Consider the following 16,096-nt stretch of genomic DNA (forward strand, 5'->3'; position numbering starts at 1 on the left):
GTCAATGAACATATTTTACAGACTTGAAAATTCATGTCAGCAATCTTTGATGTCCTTAACTACTTCACCTCCTGTCTAATCCCTAAACTAAGGGAAAGATAGTCATTTACCTACAGGAAGATACTGGGTATTCATAACAAAATATCATTTTTCCAATAAAAACTATATTTAAGGAACAAAAATAATGGACACCAGAGTTCAAAACACTGGTGTATCTTCTAAATGGCTTTGAGTATATTCATAGCTTAGCTTCCTTAGTTTTTTTCATGTCCAACCAAAAATGATGCTGTTTGTGTCATACACAGGACCTTGCTTTCTCTGTGTGAATTGAATGGGCCTTCATGTCATTAAGAGGCTTTGGGGTTTTACCCTTTCACTCACTTGGCCACATCATATGTGAAGACTGAAGCTGGGCCCCACAGACCCTGAAAAACTTAGGCCTGGCTGGGGTTGCCACAGAAAGCACAAGGAAGGGAGGGAAGGAACCCCTTTTCTACTGTATATGGTACTTAAGTGTTTACAGAATCAATATTTGTGACCAGTGTGGCTCAGTTGGTTGGAGTGTTGTCCCATGCACCGAAATGTTGTGGGTCCCATTCCTGGTCAAGGCACATACCTAGGTCATGGGTTCGGTCCCTGGTTAGGAGCCTACAGGAGGCAGCTAATCAGTGTTTCTCTGCCCCCTCACCACCTCCTCTCTTTCTAAAAGCAGTGGAAAAGTGTCCTCGGGTGAGGATGAAAATTAAAAATAAAAATACAGTGAAATGCTTTGAAAGTTCAGATTAGAAAAATGAACTTCTAACCTGAGAATCAGGAAAGAGTGGCCCTTTGAGGACTTCAAGAGACAGAAAGAATTAAGGCAAACATGTTTAAAATAGCTTTCCAGCTGGAGGCAGGGCAAGAAGAGGAGAAATCACATCACAGCAAAGCCAGAAGTTTGGCTGTGTCTACATCATAGGCAAGGTTTATTGGAAAGTAAAATTAGAAGGTTAGCCCTGAATGCCAAACTAAGTATTTATTATTTATCCCAAAGCTGAGGCGAGTCCATGGAGGTTTTTTATATTGGTTTTTATTTTATCTTTTGTATTGGTTTCAGGTATACAGCTTAGTGACTAGATAATCATATACTTTACATAGTGTTCCCCTTGATATTGTTCAATACACCAGCTGGCACCGTGCGCAGTTATCACAATGTTATTGGCTATATCCCTATGCTGTCTTCACATCCCCATGACTATTCTATAGCTACCAACTTGTGGTTTTTAGTCTCTTCACCTCTTTTACCCAGTGCTCCAACCACGCCCCCCCTCACCTCTGGCAACTACCAGTCCTCTCTCTGTATCTTTGAGTCTGTTTCCATTTTGTTTGTTTATTTATTTTGTTCTTTAGCTTCCACTTATAGGTGAAATCATATGGTATTTATCTTTCTCTAATTTATTTCACTGAGCATAATAGCCTCTAGGTCCATGCTGTTGCAAACAGTAAGATTTCCTTCTTTTTGATGAACAAGTTGTATTCCATACTATTCCACAGCTTTTTTTATAAAGGTTTTATTTCTTTATTTATAGAGAGAGGAGAAAGGAGAGAGTCAGGAAGAGAAACATCCATGTGTGGTTGCCTCTCACACGCCTGCTACTGGGAACCTGGCCCACAACCCAGTCATGTGCCCTGACTGGGAATCAAACATGTGACCCTTTGCAGGCTGACACTCAATCCACTGATTGAGTCCACTGATCGAGCCACACCAGCCAGGGCATATGTGCCACAGCTTTTTTTACCTCCTCATCTCTTGAGGGGCACTTAGGTTGTTTTCATAGCTTGGCTGTTGTAAATAGTGCTGCAATGAGCTTGGGGAGGGGTGGTGTTGAATGAGATATTCAAACTAACAGTTGAGGAAGAAAAGTATGGCTGTGGCCCCCATGAAGTGGAGGTGATGAGAATGGTTGGGAGGCAAAGGTGGGACTAAGACAATGAGTCCTAGTGAGAGAGATTTCAAAGATCAAATCAGCTGATGTGGCAGCCACCGGCATGAAAGTTGAAGGAGGCAGAAGAATCAAAAATGATGCCAGGTACATAAAACTGAGATCTTACCTTCTCCCCATGCTGTGTGTCATTGTCTTTTTTCCCATTCTCCATCTGCAGTAGAAAGCTCATAGAAGTAGAGAAAATGGAGATATAAAGAGTTTGAAGTCCCAGTCAGGCAAATGTGTCAGTTGCCATCAAGAGAGTGATAATATCTTTTCTCCTGTACTGATCTTCCTAAAATACTGGTAGTGTGGTTTTTTTTTTCAAAGATTTTATTTATTTATTTTTAGAGAGGGAAGGGAGAGAGAGAGAGAGAAAGAAACATCAGTGTGCGGTTGCTGAGGGTCATGGCCTGCAACCCAAGCATATACCCTGACTGGAAATCAAACCTGCGACACTTTGGTTCGCAGTCCTTGCTCAATCCACTGAGCTATGCCAGCCAGGGCTGGTAGTGTGTTTTTAAAGCTAGTGCTTTTGTAATATTTTATTTTGAAGCACTATCTCTTAGGAGATCAAAAGTGGAGCTAGAGGATAGAGCTCTTTGCACTTATGTTATCCCAAGAATGTATGTTTTCACAAATAGCGTTCCTAGTTCTCTAAGGTGATTTCACTATTGCAAGGTAAGCAGTGGAGTGATCTGGGACTTTTGACATGAGAAAATAAAGGAATGGATCTAAGCAACTATTCAGACTACCCAGGCACAAAGCTATGCGATAGATAAAGTATAAACCATCGGTGTCATAGTAGTTGCTGGCATGGTGAGTAATAAGTATGATGTTGCTTGGAGCAAAGCAAATGGTAAAAATCACAAGAATGAGGAGACTCGCCTTAACGTACCACAACCACCTCTTGTCGTATGTATTAAGCGTCCAAATGATGGTTGTGTAGCAGTAGATAATGACCACAAATGGAATTAAGAATCCAAAAAATGCCAAGGAGATGAAGTAGTAGAGTTGGAAGGCAGATGAAGTCACGCATATGTTGTGGACATCGTGGCAGGTGGTGATATCCCTGTGAACAAGATAATACTCCTGCTTCAGGATGAAAAATGGCAGCATGTATAAGAAAACTGTTGCCCAAACCAGTCCACATGTTATCAAGGCATAGGTACGCTTGGGCAGCCCCCGGTAAGTAAAAGGATGGACAATGGCTAGGTAGCGGCTGACGCTGATACTGGCAAGGATCAGAATGGAGCAGTACATGTTGCCGTAAAAGATGACTGTGGTGGCCCGGCACAAGACCTCTCCAAATACCCAGTTGTGCCCATTGAGGTGGTAAGCGATTTTAAAGGGCAGTGTGGCACAAAAAAGAAAGTCTGCAATGGCCAGGTTGATATAGAAGATGGTCGTGCAGATGGATCTGGTCCTGAAGAGCATCCACAAGGTCGCTGCATTGGCTGGCACACCTACTGTGAACACCAGGATGTAGATGGCGGGTATCAGTTTGGTACTTAAGGAGCTGCTCAGATACCCCATGGTAGCATTATTCACGTGGAGATTTGAAACACTTTCTTCAGGGCACTTAATTTTTACATTTGTGGTTTCTGCCCAGTCTTCTATGGTGGGAAAGGAGGTCGCTTCAAAAGAAATCAGGGGAGCTCCAAGGAAGGTCTTACTAAGTAATGTCGGGTCTCCCAAGTTGTATGTATCATTTCCCATACCTGTCATTAAAAAGAAGTATTAACGTGATATTTTGGTGAGCCATATCTATTGTTTGGAAGTCAGTAAAACTAAATGTAGTACACTACACAATTTCTGTAGTTGTAAAATGTAGGGTCATTTTTATTTTTAAAAAATCATTATAGATCAGGCAGTCAAAGGCATATCATATGCCCCAGAACCATGCTGGCCAATGCAGGAGCATTAAGTAGATGACAACTCCTGTCGTGTAAGGGATTTATAATATTGCTGGAGCGAAACAAAATAGCACACCAGCCCATTATAGGCCAACATCACATTAACTATACATTGTATAGTCACTCAGACAATAGTTAACAGATTTAGGTATTTGAGCAAAATGTCAAGGAAAAGATGAATGTAGCAAAAATGAGTGAGGTTCATAAAGAGATGGAATTTAATAGAGGAACAAGGCTCTGATAGATGATGAATGGGCAGAGGTGTAATGTGGGCTGTTATGGGATCTAGGAGTGTCAGATAAGTTAATTCAACAAGTGCTTATTGCTTATTTTATTGCATATAGTTTTTAAATAAGTTGTCTCTGTCTTCAACTCTCAGACAAGTGGAAAAGTTACACAAAAATGCATCGTCTTATGCTAATAAAGTTCATCTGAGAGATAAAGTTGAAAGATTAGGTTACGGCAAAATCTCTGAAAGTCCCTTAACCTAAGAAATCATGTGCCCATTGATAGATGCTGAAGTTGTACACAAAAAATTATGAGCGGGCAGATGGCCATTGTGGTGGACAGCATAATGATGCTCCCAAGTTTTTCTCTGCTAATGCCTGGAGCCTGCAAATGTGTTACCTTACCTGGCAAAAGGGACTTTGCAGATGTGAGTAAAGATCTGGAGATGTAGAGAGTATCGTGGATTGTTCAGGTGGCCCAATGTAACCATAAGAGTCCTTACAATAGGAAGGCAAGAAGGTCAAAATCAGAGAGAGAGAGAGAGAGAGAGAGAGAGACCTGAAGATGTTATGCTGCTGGCTTTGAAGATGGAAGAAGCCATGACCAAGGAATGCAAGCTGCTTGGAGAAAAAGGCAAGAAAACAGATTCTCCTCTAGAGCCTCCAGAATGAGCACAGCCCTACCATCACCTTGATTTTAGGACTTGTAACCTCCAGAAATATAAGATATTAATAAATGATTCAAGCCACTAATTTATGGTGGTTTGTTATAGCAGCAGTAGGAAACCAATATAACAATGATTTATTTGACTTCTGTTTAAGATGACTTTGGTGATGGTGTAGAAAACAGACTGGAAAGATGCTCAACTAAAGGCAAAGGGGCCTCATTTGGAGTCTGTTGTTATCACTTTAACTCACAATGGTGAGTTATGGACCGAGAGCAAAGGCGGTGCAAAGGTGAAGGTGGACACATGCGACTGTGATGGACGGTCAAAGGGACCTGGTATCTGACTGGTTATGTAGGTGGAGTGGGACTGGCCGGAGGCAAAGCAGACTTGGATGTTTCTAGTGTAGATGACTTAGAAGATGAGGGTAGTCCAAGGGACAGCAACAGAGAGAAGCTAAGATCTCAGTTTTGAGTACTCCTGCTTTTGAGTTGCTGGTGGGGTATTAGAGTGTAGAATGTCCCAGGGAGGGTTAGAAGACTTAGGTGTAGAGTCCAAACTTTCAGGAGCTGAAATGAGAGGTATGGATTTCTTAGTCTGCATAGAGGCTGTAGTTTAATTTAATAGGAGTGATTGAACAGCCTAGGGAAAGATGTGAGGGGGAAAAACATCCAAAGGCAGATGTTAGGGGAAATTCCAGATTTTTAAGGGGAGGGGAGACGAAGGAAGAAAAATCAGAGGATGAAATCAATAAATACTATAATTATTTGGCATCACATGGCATGTTGATATTAATAATCCTAATTCTTAAAAGAGCAATTTCAAAAACAAGACAAACATCTATACTTAGGCCTATTTATGATTATATAATTTTTCTGTAAGTTAATCTTTGACATGAGTAGAAAGTAGATTCCCTCAAATTTTTGTTAAGATGAACTTTTATGCTGAATTTAAACTTCATACTTATCAATTTAAAATGCCATTTCTCTGCCAGTTCCTTTTCATGTGACCTTTGAATTTCTACATGCTGAATACTTGGGGTTAGTGTTCAGTAATGTGGTTCTCTTTCAAAGCTAGTTTCTATTCCTGTTTTCATCTCTACCAGTAGACCCCAGGTGAAACTGAAGCCTCCTTCATAACCCTGAGAGTGCACAAACTGAATTAAGTGTGTAACAAAGAGAGAGGGGCAGGGAGGTGCTCAGGTGTTATTTAAGGGAAGATAGATTGAAGAAAAGGGCAGAAAAATCTGGGAGGTGGTGGTGGTTTGTGCCTGTGTTTGGATGTGAACTGTGAGGCATGTGAAGACATGTTGTGTAACATTCAAGTTCAGCCACACAAACCCTTTTGCTCACTTTTGAGTTTTGGAAAATTCTTGTACCTGACATCCCCCAAAGAGACGTGCCTTCCAAGGTTGGCACGAAGCTGGAAGATGGGAGCTGAAGACCCTGCTCATGAGTTATTTCCCTTCAGGATCTGAGGAGAGATCCATTGAAACCAAGTATTTGTCAGTTTTCAGAAAATTCCTGTGATTGAGCAAGACATCATGCCCAAATCGTGCTAATGCTAAATACCGACTCTGAAAAAGTCTTAAATCCATTCATCGTGAAAATCCCAGCTGATTGATTCAGCATGGGCAAGTCTTCTATTCTCCACAGTCTGGCTTTCCTTAAGAATAGCACTCACTGTTAATGTTTTTTAAAATCTATTGAATTCTTTATACAAGTTTCCATTTAGCATAACAATTCTAAAATGTTTTCCAACCCAGGAAAAGGCCTTAAAGAGGCTCAGGTCCAAAGGAAGTGGACTTCAGCCGCTTCCCATTTCTCCCCCCACCCTCCCGAAGAAAGCAAAGTCACTGCCTCGAGACCCCACCCACGTCTTGAAGGAACCACCTCCATCCACAAGCCTTGTTTCTTTTGCTGTTCTGCTGCATGGGCTCGTCCACTCCAGAAACAGGATTCAATCTATCCCATTCCTAAGTCCCACACGTGCTACTGTCCACGGGTTCTCTGAGCACTCTTTTCAGTGATTCCAGCTGTCAGTTTTAGCGACACTCCTTTACAGAGGTTTGGGTGGTGTTTTCTATTTTGTTTTTTCCCCTCCTCGTTGTTCCTCTGCCCTGCTCTCCTGGATCCCAACAATGTTGACTGAAGTGTGACCTAACGGTAAGAGCTGGAGATGCAGATCTAACCCAAACTGGTTAATTGTGGAGCAAGCAGAAAGTTCCAGGCTAACATTGTGTTGAGGAAAATGGGAAGCACATTACAAATTGAATGATAGTATTTGGGAGATTTCATTTCTAAAGTTTAAAAATCATATATGAGGGTAGGGAGAACTAAATCCCTGGTACCACTGAAAGTCAAAAAGGCATTCCATTAAGAAGCAGTAATTAATTAGCATTGTTGATTATTGAAAGCAGACCACTTGATCTCTCTGACAATGCTCTTGTTTTCCCCCTCTGGCATCACCAGAAGGTATAAACATAGGATTTTTAAAATCTCTTTTTAAAAGTTCTATGTTTGCTGAATCAGAGGAAATGCTTAGAAAATCAAAAACCTCTCACAAAGAAAATTGACTCAAATTAATTGGAGAGGTCTACAATCTTGACTGTGCCACAAAATTTTAAATATAAGTAGAGAACACTTAGTCTTTTTTTTGGCTTTTCTTTTCTTTTTTTTTTTTTTTTTGACACTGTATCGAGAACACTTAGTCTTGAACAAGGTTTAAATAGTGAATAAACTATAGCTATTTATGCCCATGGTGCCACCTTTTAATATCTAAGATCAAACTCTTCCTTTTAGGTTGCAATTTGTGTGAAATGCAAAGCAAATTAGATTCAGTGACACAAACCAGCACCTCCTTCCTACCGTGTAAGAAAAGAAATCGCTTACCACTCTGACAAAAAGTGGGTGACAGAAGCACGACTCCAGCCACTGCAAAGATGAGGGCCTTCATTCCGATGACCTGAGTACCGCTTCCGAAATGTTATCAAATGTGCAAGGTTAGGGAGCACGGTTTCACTTCCACTCCATGTGTTAACAGCAGACAGAAACCTGGTGCTCTTTGTAGAACTGTGCTTCTGTGCTCTGCAGGCAGAGAACTTGCTCAGGTCGTCTTCCTAGAAGGGGTGTGATGGCGCTCGTGTGTTGGTGTGCGTGACTCAGACTGAGCCTCTGTACACATGACATGATCCCTGGAGAGAGTCGTTTAACTCTTACCCACCCTGAATAGTCCCTTCTGAATAGATGCTGTAAATGCCTCCCACATACTTCTGTGCATTGAAAGAATGCAGATAGTGTACAGTCCTTCGCAGAAGCAAGCTGAAAATAGATGCTGACCAGCAGTTAGTTTTCACTCTGTCTCACATCTCATTTTATACATTTAAACATGGGGTTCTACTTAACAGTTAGCTTCTACTTAACAATTAACAATCAGAAATTATCCTTTTCTTTATTCTCCCACCTATTTCAAATCTGAATTCTTAAACTCATTACATGATTATAAATTAAATAAATCATGGAAAGCAAACTTTTTAAAATTTTTTTATTTTAATCATTGTTCAAGTACAGTTTTTTCCCTTTTACTCCCATTCCAGCCCACCCACCCAACCCTCCCCACTTCCCTCCCATTACCACCCTCCCCCTAGTTTTTGTCCATGTGTCCTTTAAATTTGTTCCTGTAAACCCTTCCCATTCTCCCCTGAAACTCCCTCTTCTCTCCTCTCTGGTCACTGTCAGCCTGTCCTCTATTTCAGTGTCTTTGGCTATATTTTGCTTGTTTCTTTGTTTTGTTGATTAGGTTCCTGTTAAAGGTGAGATCATATGGTATTTGTCTTTCACTGCCTGGCTTATTTCACTTAGCATAATGCTTTCCAGCTCCATCCAAGCTGTTGCAAAGGGTAGGAGTTCCTTCTTTCTTTCTGCTGCATAGAATTCCATTGTGTAAATGTACCATAGTTTTTTGATCCATTCATTTACTGATGGGCACCTAGGTTGCTTCCAGCACTTAGCTATTGTAAATTGTGCTGCTAGCTGCTATGAACATGGGGGTGCATAGGTTCTTTTGGATTGGTGTTTCAGGATCCTTAGGATATAAATAATCTCAGCAGCGGAATTGCTGGGTCAAAAGGCAGATCCATTTTTAGTTTTCTGAGGAAGTTCCATACTGGGAAAGCAAACATTTTTATGAAGTTAAAATTAATTGCTTGATCACTCTGAAAATTTTCCATCCAGGTCACATTGGCCTGAATTTGTCATCAGTGCTTAGCAGAACTTTTGCCCATCATATTCTGAGCCATTCCATAGGGTCAGATATGAAGAGGGGGGAGGGGGAGGTCATATAACAGTATTTGATTAAACTAAAACATAACACAACACTGAAATGCAGAGGACACCCTTTACTCCATGAGTGTTGGTGAGCAAGTCACAGTTGTTTTTTAATTGTGGTAAAATATACATAACATAAAATTTACCATCTTAACCATTATGAAGTGTTAACACATTATTATCACAACTCAGTAGTGTTAAGTGCATTCATGTTGTGTAACATACACGCTTTATTGAGTAATATTATGGAGGGTATGATTTAATTTGTAGAAAAAATACTGTATTATAACAGATTTTCCTATAATTAAAAAAACTTAAGGTGAAATGCTAAGCCAGACAATCCATCTGTCTGGGCCTGTTACCCATAAAATGCAGCAAGAACAAAAAAATACTCATTTCACATGAGACTCAAAGACTTGACGAATAAGCTAGGAATGAATTGATCTGTGCAAATTTTTCACATCTGATTAAATTGCACCACACCAAGTTTACAAGCAAAAAGTCAGTCTTTAATACTTCAACTCTGTAGCATATGGTAACACACACTGAGATAAAATGCTATTTTATTATAGAAGTAATAACCAAAATACAAAATATTGAACAGAGGGTACTTTTGTATATAAAATTTTCTAGGAGTTTATTGCTTGATCTGTAGATGGCCTAGTTTCTGGTCACTTAATCCATTTATAACTCGTATGTTGAAGCTGGCTGTGTAGCTGGAGGTAGAGCTGTGGCCATCCTGTAAATATATTTCCAGTCTTCTAGAGAGCAATTGAAGAGGGGACATTACATTGCTCGGATTTGGTTTTTACTCTTGATTTTTCTTTTTTTATGTTTAGCAACCATTGACTTGAATTCACTTGATTTGCAAAGTCTCTCTTTCATTTAGCTTTTAAAACTAATCCCATCAGCTTTGAAGTAGGATTGTAGCTTCCTTTTCATCTGGGTAAAAGTTTGTATGGCACATCTGTTACAGTGATAAGGAATGAAGGAATTTGGCAAATGTCCTTCAGAAAACCTGGGACATATATCAATGACCGTGTATACGGCTTAGGTATTAGGCTGTACCTTGTGAGTGCGGGCATTCTTCGGGTGGGAAACAGAAAAAATAGTTAACTGCTCCCTGTCTCTTCCTTCCTCCTCTAATCTTCAACTTCCCATTTTAATCTTCCCCATTCATCCTGCCCAGAAATGAACATCTTAGTATGTGCTGAAGGTTCCCTTATGGCAGATCTAGCTAGAGATGATTGGGGAAGCAGGTGACCAGCTTTCCGCAGGAGTCTTCATTAGCCCCGAGGTTGCAGGATTGAAATAAAACATTTTTGTCTCACTCTCAGAACCCCTTCCACATACATTATCTCATGTTAGTGTCTGAGGGAAGCCGGGTTGAAGCCTGCAGGGAAGCTGGGGAATGCTACTTCTCCTATCAGCTTCCCATCCTTCCTGAGTCTGAGATGACGAAGGTGGTTCTCCATGACTCCGATGAGCTACCTTCTCTTCACCACAGTCTTGCTTTAGGCTTTAGTATGTGATACTTATTTCTACACACAGGCAAAGTTCCCATTTTTAAAAACGGAATGTCTCGTCCTCCCCCAGAATATTCGATCCCTACTGATAAAATAATTTACTCACAATCTAGGACAAGTTTACATAAAATCCAGTTGCTGTCTGGAAATCCCAGTTAATTATCTTCCAGCACTGCACCTGTAGCAAGGCCATCAGAATCAACCCAAAGGTAAAAAAAAATTGAATTAAATTTAAAGAAAGGAAAGACAATTCAATACCTTTTTATTGGTGTTATCACTTCCTTTCTGAAACTAGTCTTTTCTCCCCCTTTGTAACTCAGTACCCCTACTTACCATAAGTTGGTCCCATCTTGGCTATTTCTATGTTGTATATCTACAGCTAGTGCTGTAATCACATTGTATTATAATTATTTTTTTATATATCTGTGTCTTCTGCTAAATTGTTAGCTCTTGAGCATAGTCACTATGTTTTTGTTTGATTTCTGTTTGTTTTTATTTTCGTTTTTGTGTCTGATAAATGTTAGTGTCATTGTGTTGCCCTCAAGCTTAGAGTACCCCCTGGCACTCTGGGCCACCCTGGGAACCACAGTGACAGAGGGGCAAGGGAAGCGAGTATCTGGTGAAGGTAGCCAGAGAAGTCATTTTTGGAGGAGGTGGCAGTTGAATTAAGGCCCAAAGTGATAAGGAAGACTCACAGCCAAATAACTGGGTCGAATGTTGTGATGTGATGGAGGCTGGGGTAAAGGTCTGGAACAGGGAGCAGAGGAGTGTGAGGTGAAGCCAGATCATTAGATCCCCACAGTCCATGGCAAGGGAGTTTTGTTGGCTCCCAACCTCCAGGAAAAGTCTTTGGAGGAGTTTAAGCCAAGGAGTGCTGTAGTAAGATGTCCATTGGAAGCAATCATCTGGTTCTCTGTAGACGACTGTGGTAGATGGCAAACCTGAAAGCAGAGAAGGCAAATAGGAGACCAGCGAGGCTGTTCAGGGGAGTGGTGCTGGGGGGCTGGGCTGAGGAGTGGCTGGGGAAAAGGGAGAAGTGGTTGGATTGGGGTCTATTTCTTTAATAGCGTATACAGTGTATAGTGGGCCTTGGTGTTTGCTAAATAAGAGCTTGTGGAAATTACCATAAAATGGCTCCTTAAAAAGGAGTACTAATTCTATTTCATCCTCATGTACTGTTCTTTTTTCATTCTCTGACCATCTTCCCAGGACCCTGAGAGTGCTTCTAAAAATCTTTGGCTGGACGAGATACAGGACGCAGTCTGCCAGGCCAACACGGACCGGGACAGAGCAAAGCAATGTAAGTCCTTGCCACCTCCTGCTGCTGACCCAGCTCGCCTTGCTTGTATCTGGTTATGCTTCTGAATTTTTATACTAATTATTTTTTTAATATGTAATTTTTAATTTCTGAAGAGATTTGGACTTTCCTACCAATTTGAGTTCTTGAATGCATACTTATACAACAATAGGCTTTGTTGGTTGCACTATTATCAATGACAAGGTGTTGTCTCCAGCAGAATCTGAAAATGTGGCTGAATAAAACCCAGGAAGCAAAAATGGCTTCTAAACTCCCAGATTTATAGTTTTAGCAAGTCCTTTTTTATCTTAATCCTTAGGAAACTAGCCCATTTCTGCTCAATATATGTCCATCCTCTCTTCCATGTTTTTCACTGTATTAGGGTTTTCCTGAGAAAGAACTACATAAATATTTTTCTCTGGAAAAAAACTGAACTACAAAGATGGTAGGTAGGTAGGTAGGTAGGTAGATAGATAGATAGATCTGTTTTTCTGGAAAGTGTATGCATACATCTATCTATACACACATACGTATATGGAGAGAGAAAGAGGGAGATTTGTTTTAAGGAATCGGCTAATGCAGTTGTGGAGAGGCTGTCAAATCCAAAATCTACAGGGAGCCTGGCAGAAGCCAGGTGGCAGCACTTCATCGCCAAAACACGAGTGGACATGACCCTGTGACGGACAGGGGAGTCAAAGCAGTGATCAGCACAGCCTGACTCACAGAGGCCTGTGAATTGGCTCATTGAACACGGTGTTCCTGAACGTGAAGCAGACAGCCTACTAAATTCTTTTTTAAAAGATTTTATTTATTTATTTTTAGAGAAGAGGGAAGGGAGGGAGACAGGGAGAGAGAGAAACATTAGCCTGTTGCCTCTCGCATCCACCCAACTGGGGACCTGGCCCACAACCCAGGTATGTGCCCTGACTGTGAATCGAACCAGCAACCTTTTGGTTTACAAGCCAACACTCAATCCACTGAGCCACACCAAATAGGGCTAACTTCTTACTTACACAAGTGGAGAAGAATTCTAGGTCAAGTGAATAGAAGTGTTACTTGAATCATAAAGACAAAGTCATGGCCCCTCAATCAATTCCCAGACTTGAGCCAGTTTATAGACCCAGGACCCCTTGAGGAAAAGGAAGGCAGGATTTGCTTGAGAAAGGACTCTGCTACACCACCAAAACTCTATACTGTTTATCTTTCTCCCGGGCTTCCCCCAAAGACACCTATGGCCTCTTATCATGGCGGCTGTGCTGGAGAAAGAACATGATCAGAGTTTTCAGGGATTACTGAACCCTGGCTCTGAACTGGCATGGATTCCAAGAGACCTAGAATGTCAGTGTGGTCCAAGCAGTCAGAGTGGTGGCTTCCAGAGGCCAGGCGGTCAGTGGAGTTCCAGCTCAAGTCTGTCTCACAGTGGGCCCAGGGGTTCTACACACCCACCCTGGGATGTTCTCCAGGCCCAGAATGCATACGTGGAAGAGACACACTCAGCAACTGGCAGAATGCCCACATTGGCTCAAAGAAAAACTTTTTTAAAAAATTGTATTCTAAGCCTCTGTTTTCATAAAGAAGTATTATGAAAATTTACTTGGCAATGTAAGATAGCAGCAAGACTGATATATGAACACTCTGCATATATGAATAACGTACATAAATTAAAATAAGATTCCTAAAAGTCTAGTTCATTAAGTTGTCCATTCATAGCACAACTAGAATCTATCCTGTTCTATCAGGTCACAGATTGCTATTGAGATGCCTTACTCTTGCTCCAGACATACGCTTTTAAACTTTGGGAGCATCTGGGAGAAACATCTGGTTTTTATTTCCTTAGCCAGGAAAAATATGTGTACTTCTCCAACCTGAACTTTTATACCCTTAGGATCTTTGAAGTCTTTTTGTTCTAACCCTTAAGAAAAAGAAAATACAATTGAGATATGTATATAAGTGATTTGAATTTAAATCTAAAACTGAAGGCAATGTAGTCTGAAGAAAAACTTTCAAGAAATTAGATCATCATGTAGACGCTCAAGTAGCCTAAAAGGCTTACAGTTTATCTCTTAGAGACCAAACCAATTCGGATTCTCTATTATTCCTTTTATTCTGTACTCTTCCTACATTTGGCCTGCAAATGTTGGTCCTGGTTTTTTACATGAGACTTGTGATTCTATTTATTGACTGTAAAAGTCAGAGGTCTCCTCATATGTGTGACTTTGTACTCTGAAATTGCACACTTAAAACTCTGCCTTCTGCCTCTGTCCTGTCCCTTGGAAGAGCTAATATAGTTTCTTCTATGGTTTATAACAACCAAAAGATGCTCTGAAGATGAAGCAGTGTAGCTTCTGACACTGAGATAGGAATTTTCCAGTTTTTTAACAGGAATTTAATCTTACTTTTAAAAGCATTTTTCATCCTTTGTATGAAGACTTGAAACAGATTCTGGCCATGTGTTGTAAGCATCAATCCCACTCCCAGATAATTTGATAAAAGAAAATGTTTTGGCTCACAAACTTGACCACCGGCAAGGTTTAAAAGGGCAGAGGAGCTCGAGTCTCCTTCATTTTGGCCCTGTGTTCATTTTCACTGGAGCATCTTGTTTCTTAAAGTGGGTTTGTCTCTGCTTGTGACTCTGGAGAACGATGTTTCTCAACCTTTTTCCATTACTGCACCCAACGGAATCTTTCTAAGTATTTTCTCTAATTAGTCCTCACCATGTAACTTTACTACCACAGATGTATATCTAATTATATACCTGATGATGCGCTTTATACATGAAAAGATGTTTTTACCCCATTCCCCCAAGAACCAATTGCATGCGTTAGTGAAAGCCTGCTGGTGCATGGCTTCAGATGTAAAGCAAACATGTTTTTGGATTTCTTAGATGATTTGTGGGAAGTTTCTTAATTGTTTCTTAGCAGAAATATACCTGACTTAATGGCGATCATTTATCTGACATCCTCGGCTATCTGGAATGCACAACCCAAGGGCTAAGCCAGAAAGCAACCAAAGAGATGTCAAGAAGCCTGCGTGTTGGAGCTGATTTACCCTGCTCATGGGGGCCTCTTGGACAGGCACTGGGAGCCCGTTTATTTTTATCTCAGGCATAATGCTATGATGTTTGGTTGTTTTTCTTCCCAACTCAGAGCACATCAGATGCTATGAATTAATTACCAGGCACGTAAGTGTTTGGGCTGCCCTCCATAAGACACATAGACAGCAGGAAGAAGTGACAGCTGATTGTGACAGTGAGGGAAAAAACTAAAAAGCATGGGAGTTTAAGACCATTTAGTGCAGAAGCAAAGGAGCCCAAATGCCTCCATAGCCCTTGAAAGTATCCCTATGTTATACTCCAGTACAATTTTAATGGCATGAAGGACTCTTCTGGCAGCTCTCAGCAAACATCAGGCTCCTTCCGTTTACTAGGGACTGCAGGTAAAATGATGAGCAGGACAGAGATTATTCCATTAGGGTTTTCTCTCAGGGCTTTAAGTTTTCATAGAAAATGGTTCTGTTAAGATTCAGAGCTTCAGCCCTGGCTAGTGTGGATTGAGTGCCTGCCCACAAACCAAAGGGTTGCCAGTTCCATTCCCTGTCAGGGCACATGCCTGGGCTGCAGGCCAAGTCCCCAGTAGGGGGTGCGTGAGAGACAACCACACATTAATGTTTCTCTCCCTCTCTTCCTCCCTCTCTCTAAATAAATAAATAAATAAAATCTTTAAAAAAAAAGATGCAAAGCTTCAGTCAGCTGGAAAATTAATCTGTGGACCCACTCATTGAACATAAATAATAATAAAGCATATTACCATATGAAGAAATTTATGGCTTCAATACCCATCTTTTAAAGGAAATGGTATTTTTCCCATTATTAGGTTAGATGAAGCTATCGGATGTAAGTCATGTAAAAATTCTTTGTCATTTACTGCAGTTTTGTGGTCCTTCAAAGATTTTCTGGAGAAGAGGCAAAGGGGTAGCTCACCGGTTCCTAGTAACTTCGGCACAAGAGCGTACTGCTCTGCCTTTTGCTGGGCAGCAGCTGGAGTTTGCCGCTGTTGTTCTGTATTCCTCGCGTGCCCCTTCAGATTCTGCAAGTCAGACTCCACTTTTCTTCTCCCTTCAGGCTTTACACTTCTGTGCACATGTGAACACAATTTGATAACAACAATATACCATTTA

At 40.9% G+C, this 16,096-nt stretch overlaps 2 protein-coding genes across 2 annotated transcripts in view; one reads left to right on the top strand and one right to left on the bottom strand.

Moving 5' to 3' along the window:
* The window catches only part of IQGAP2 (IQ motif containing GTPase activating protein 2), a 267,241-nt gene that overhangs the window by 192,932 nt on the left and 58,213 nt on the right, over positions 1–16,096 (top strand). Inside the window, exon 14 of the mRNA XM_036020440.1 lies at positions 11,833–11,923. Coding sequence (XP_035876333.1) covers positions 11,833–11,923 — 91 coding nt within the window. The remainder of the gene's footprint in view (positions 1–11,832; positions 11,924–16,096) is intronic.
* F2RL2 (coagulation factor II thrombin receptor like 2) lies at positions 2,477–8,290 on the bottom strand. The gene is made up of 2 exons (XM_028532314.2): positions 7,664–8,290; positions 2,477–3,685 (listed from the first exon to the last, which is right to left on the bottom strand). Exons 1-2 carry the CDS (start codon positions 7,725–7,727, stop codon positions 2,622–2,624), a joined length of 1,128 nt encoding a protein of 375 aa, XP_028388115.1. The 5' UTR covers positions 7,728–8,290; the 3' UTR covers positions 2,477–2,621.

The sequence above is a fragment of the Phyllostomus discolor genome, chromosome 3 (genome assembly GCF_004126475.2).
Source record: "Phyllostomus discolor isolate MPI-MPIP mPhyDis1 chromosome 3, mPhyDis1.pri.v3, whole genome shotgun sequence".
Taxonomy (NCBI): Eukaryota; Metazoa; Chordata; class Mammalia; order Chiroptera; family Phyllostomidae; genus Phyllostomus; species Phyllostomus discolor.

What these genes read in the sequence shown, in the direction of transcription:
- F2RL2 (XM_028532314.2), bottom strand. Translation starts at nt 7,727, where the DNA reads ATGAAGGCCCTCATCTTTGCAGTGGCTGGAGTCGTGCTTCTGTCACCC. An exon ending in ACCCACTTTTTGTCAGAGTG is followed by an intron (nt 3,686 to 7,663) that starts GTAAGCGATTTC and finishes TTTTAATGACAG; the next exon opens with GTATGGGAAATGATACATAC.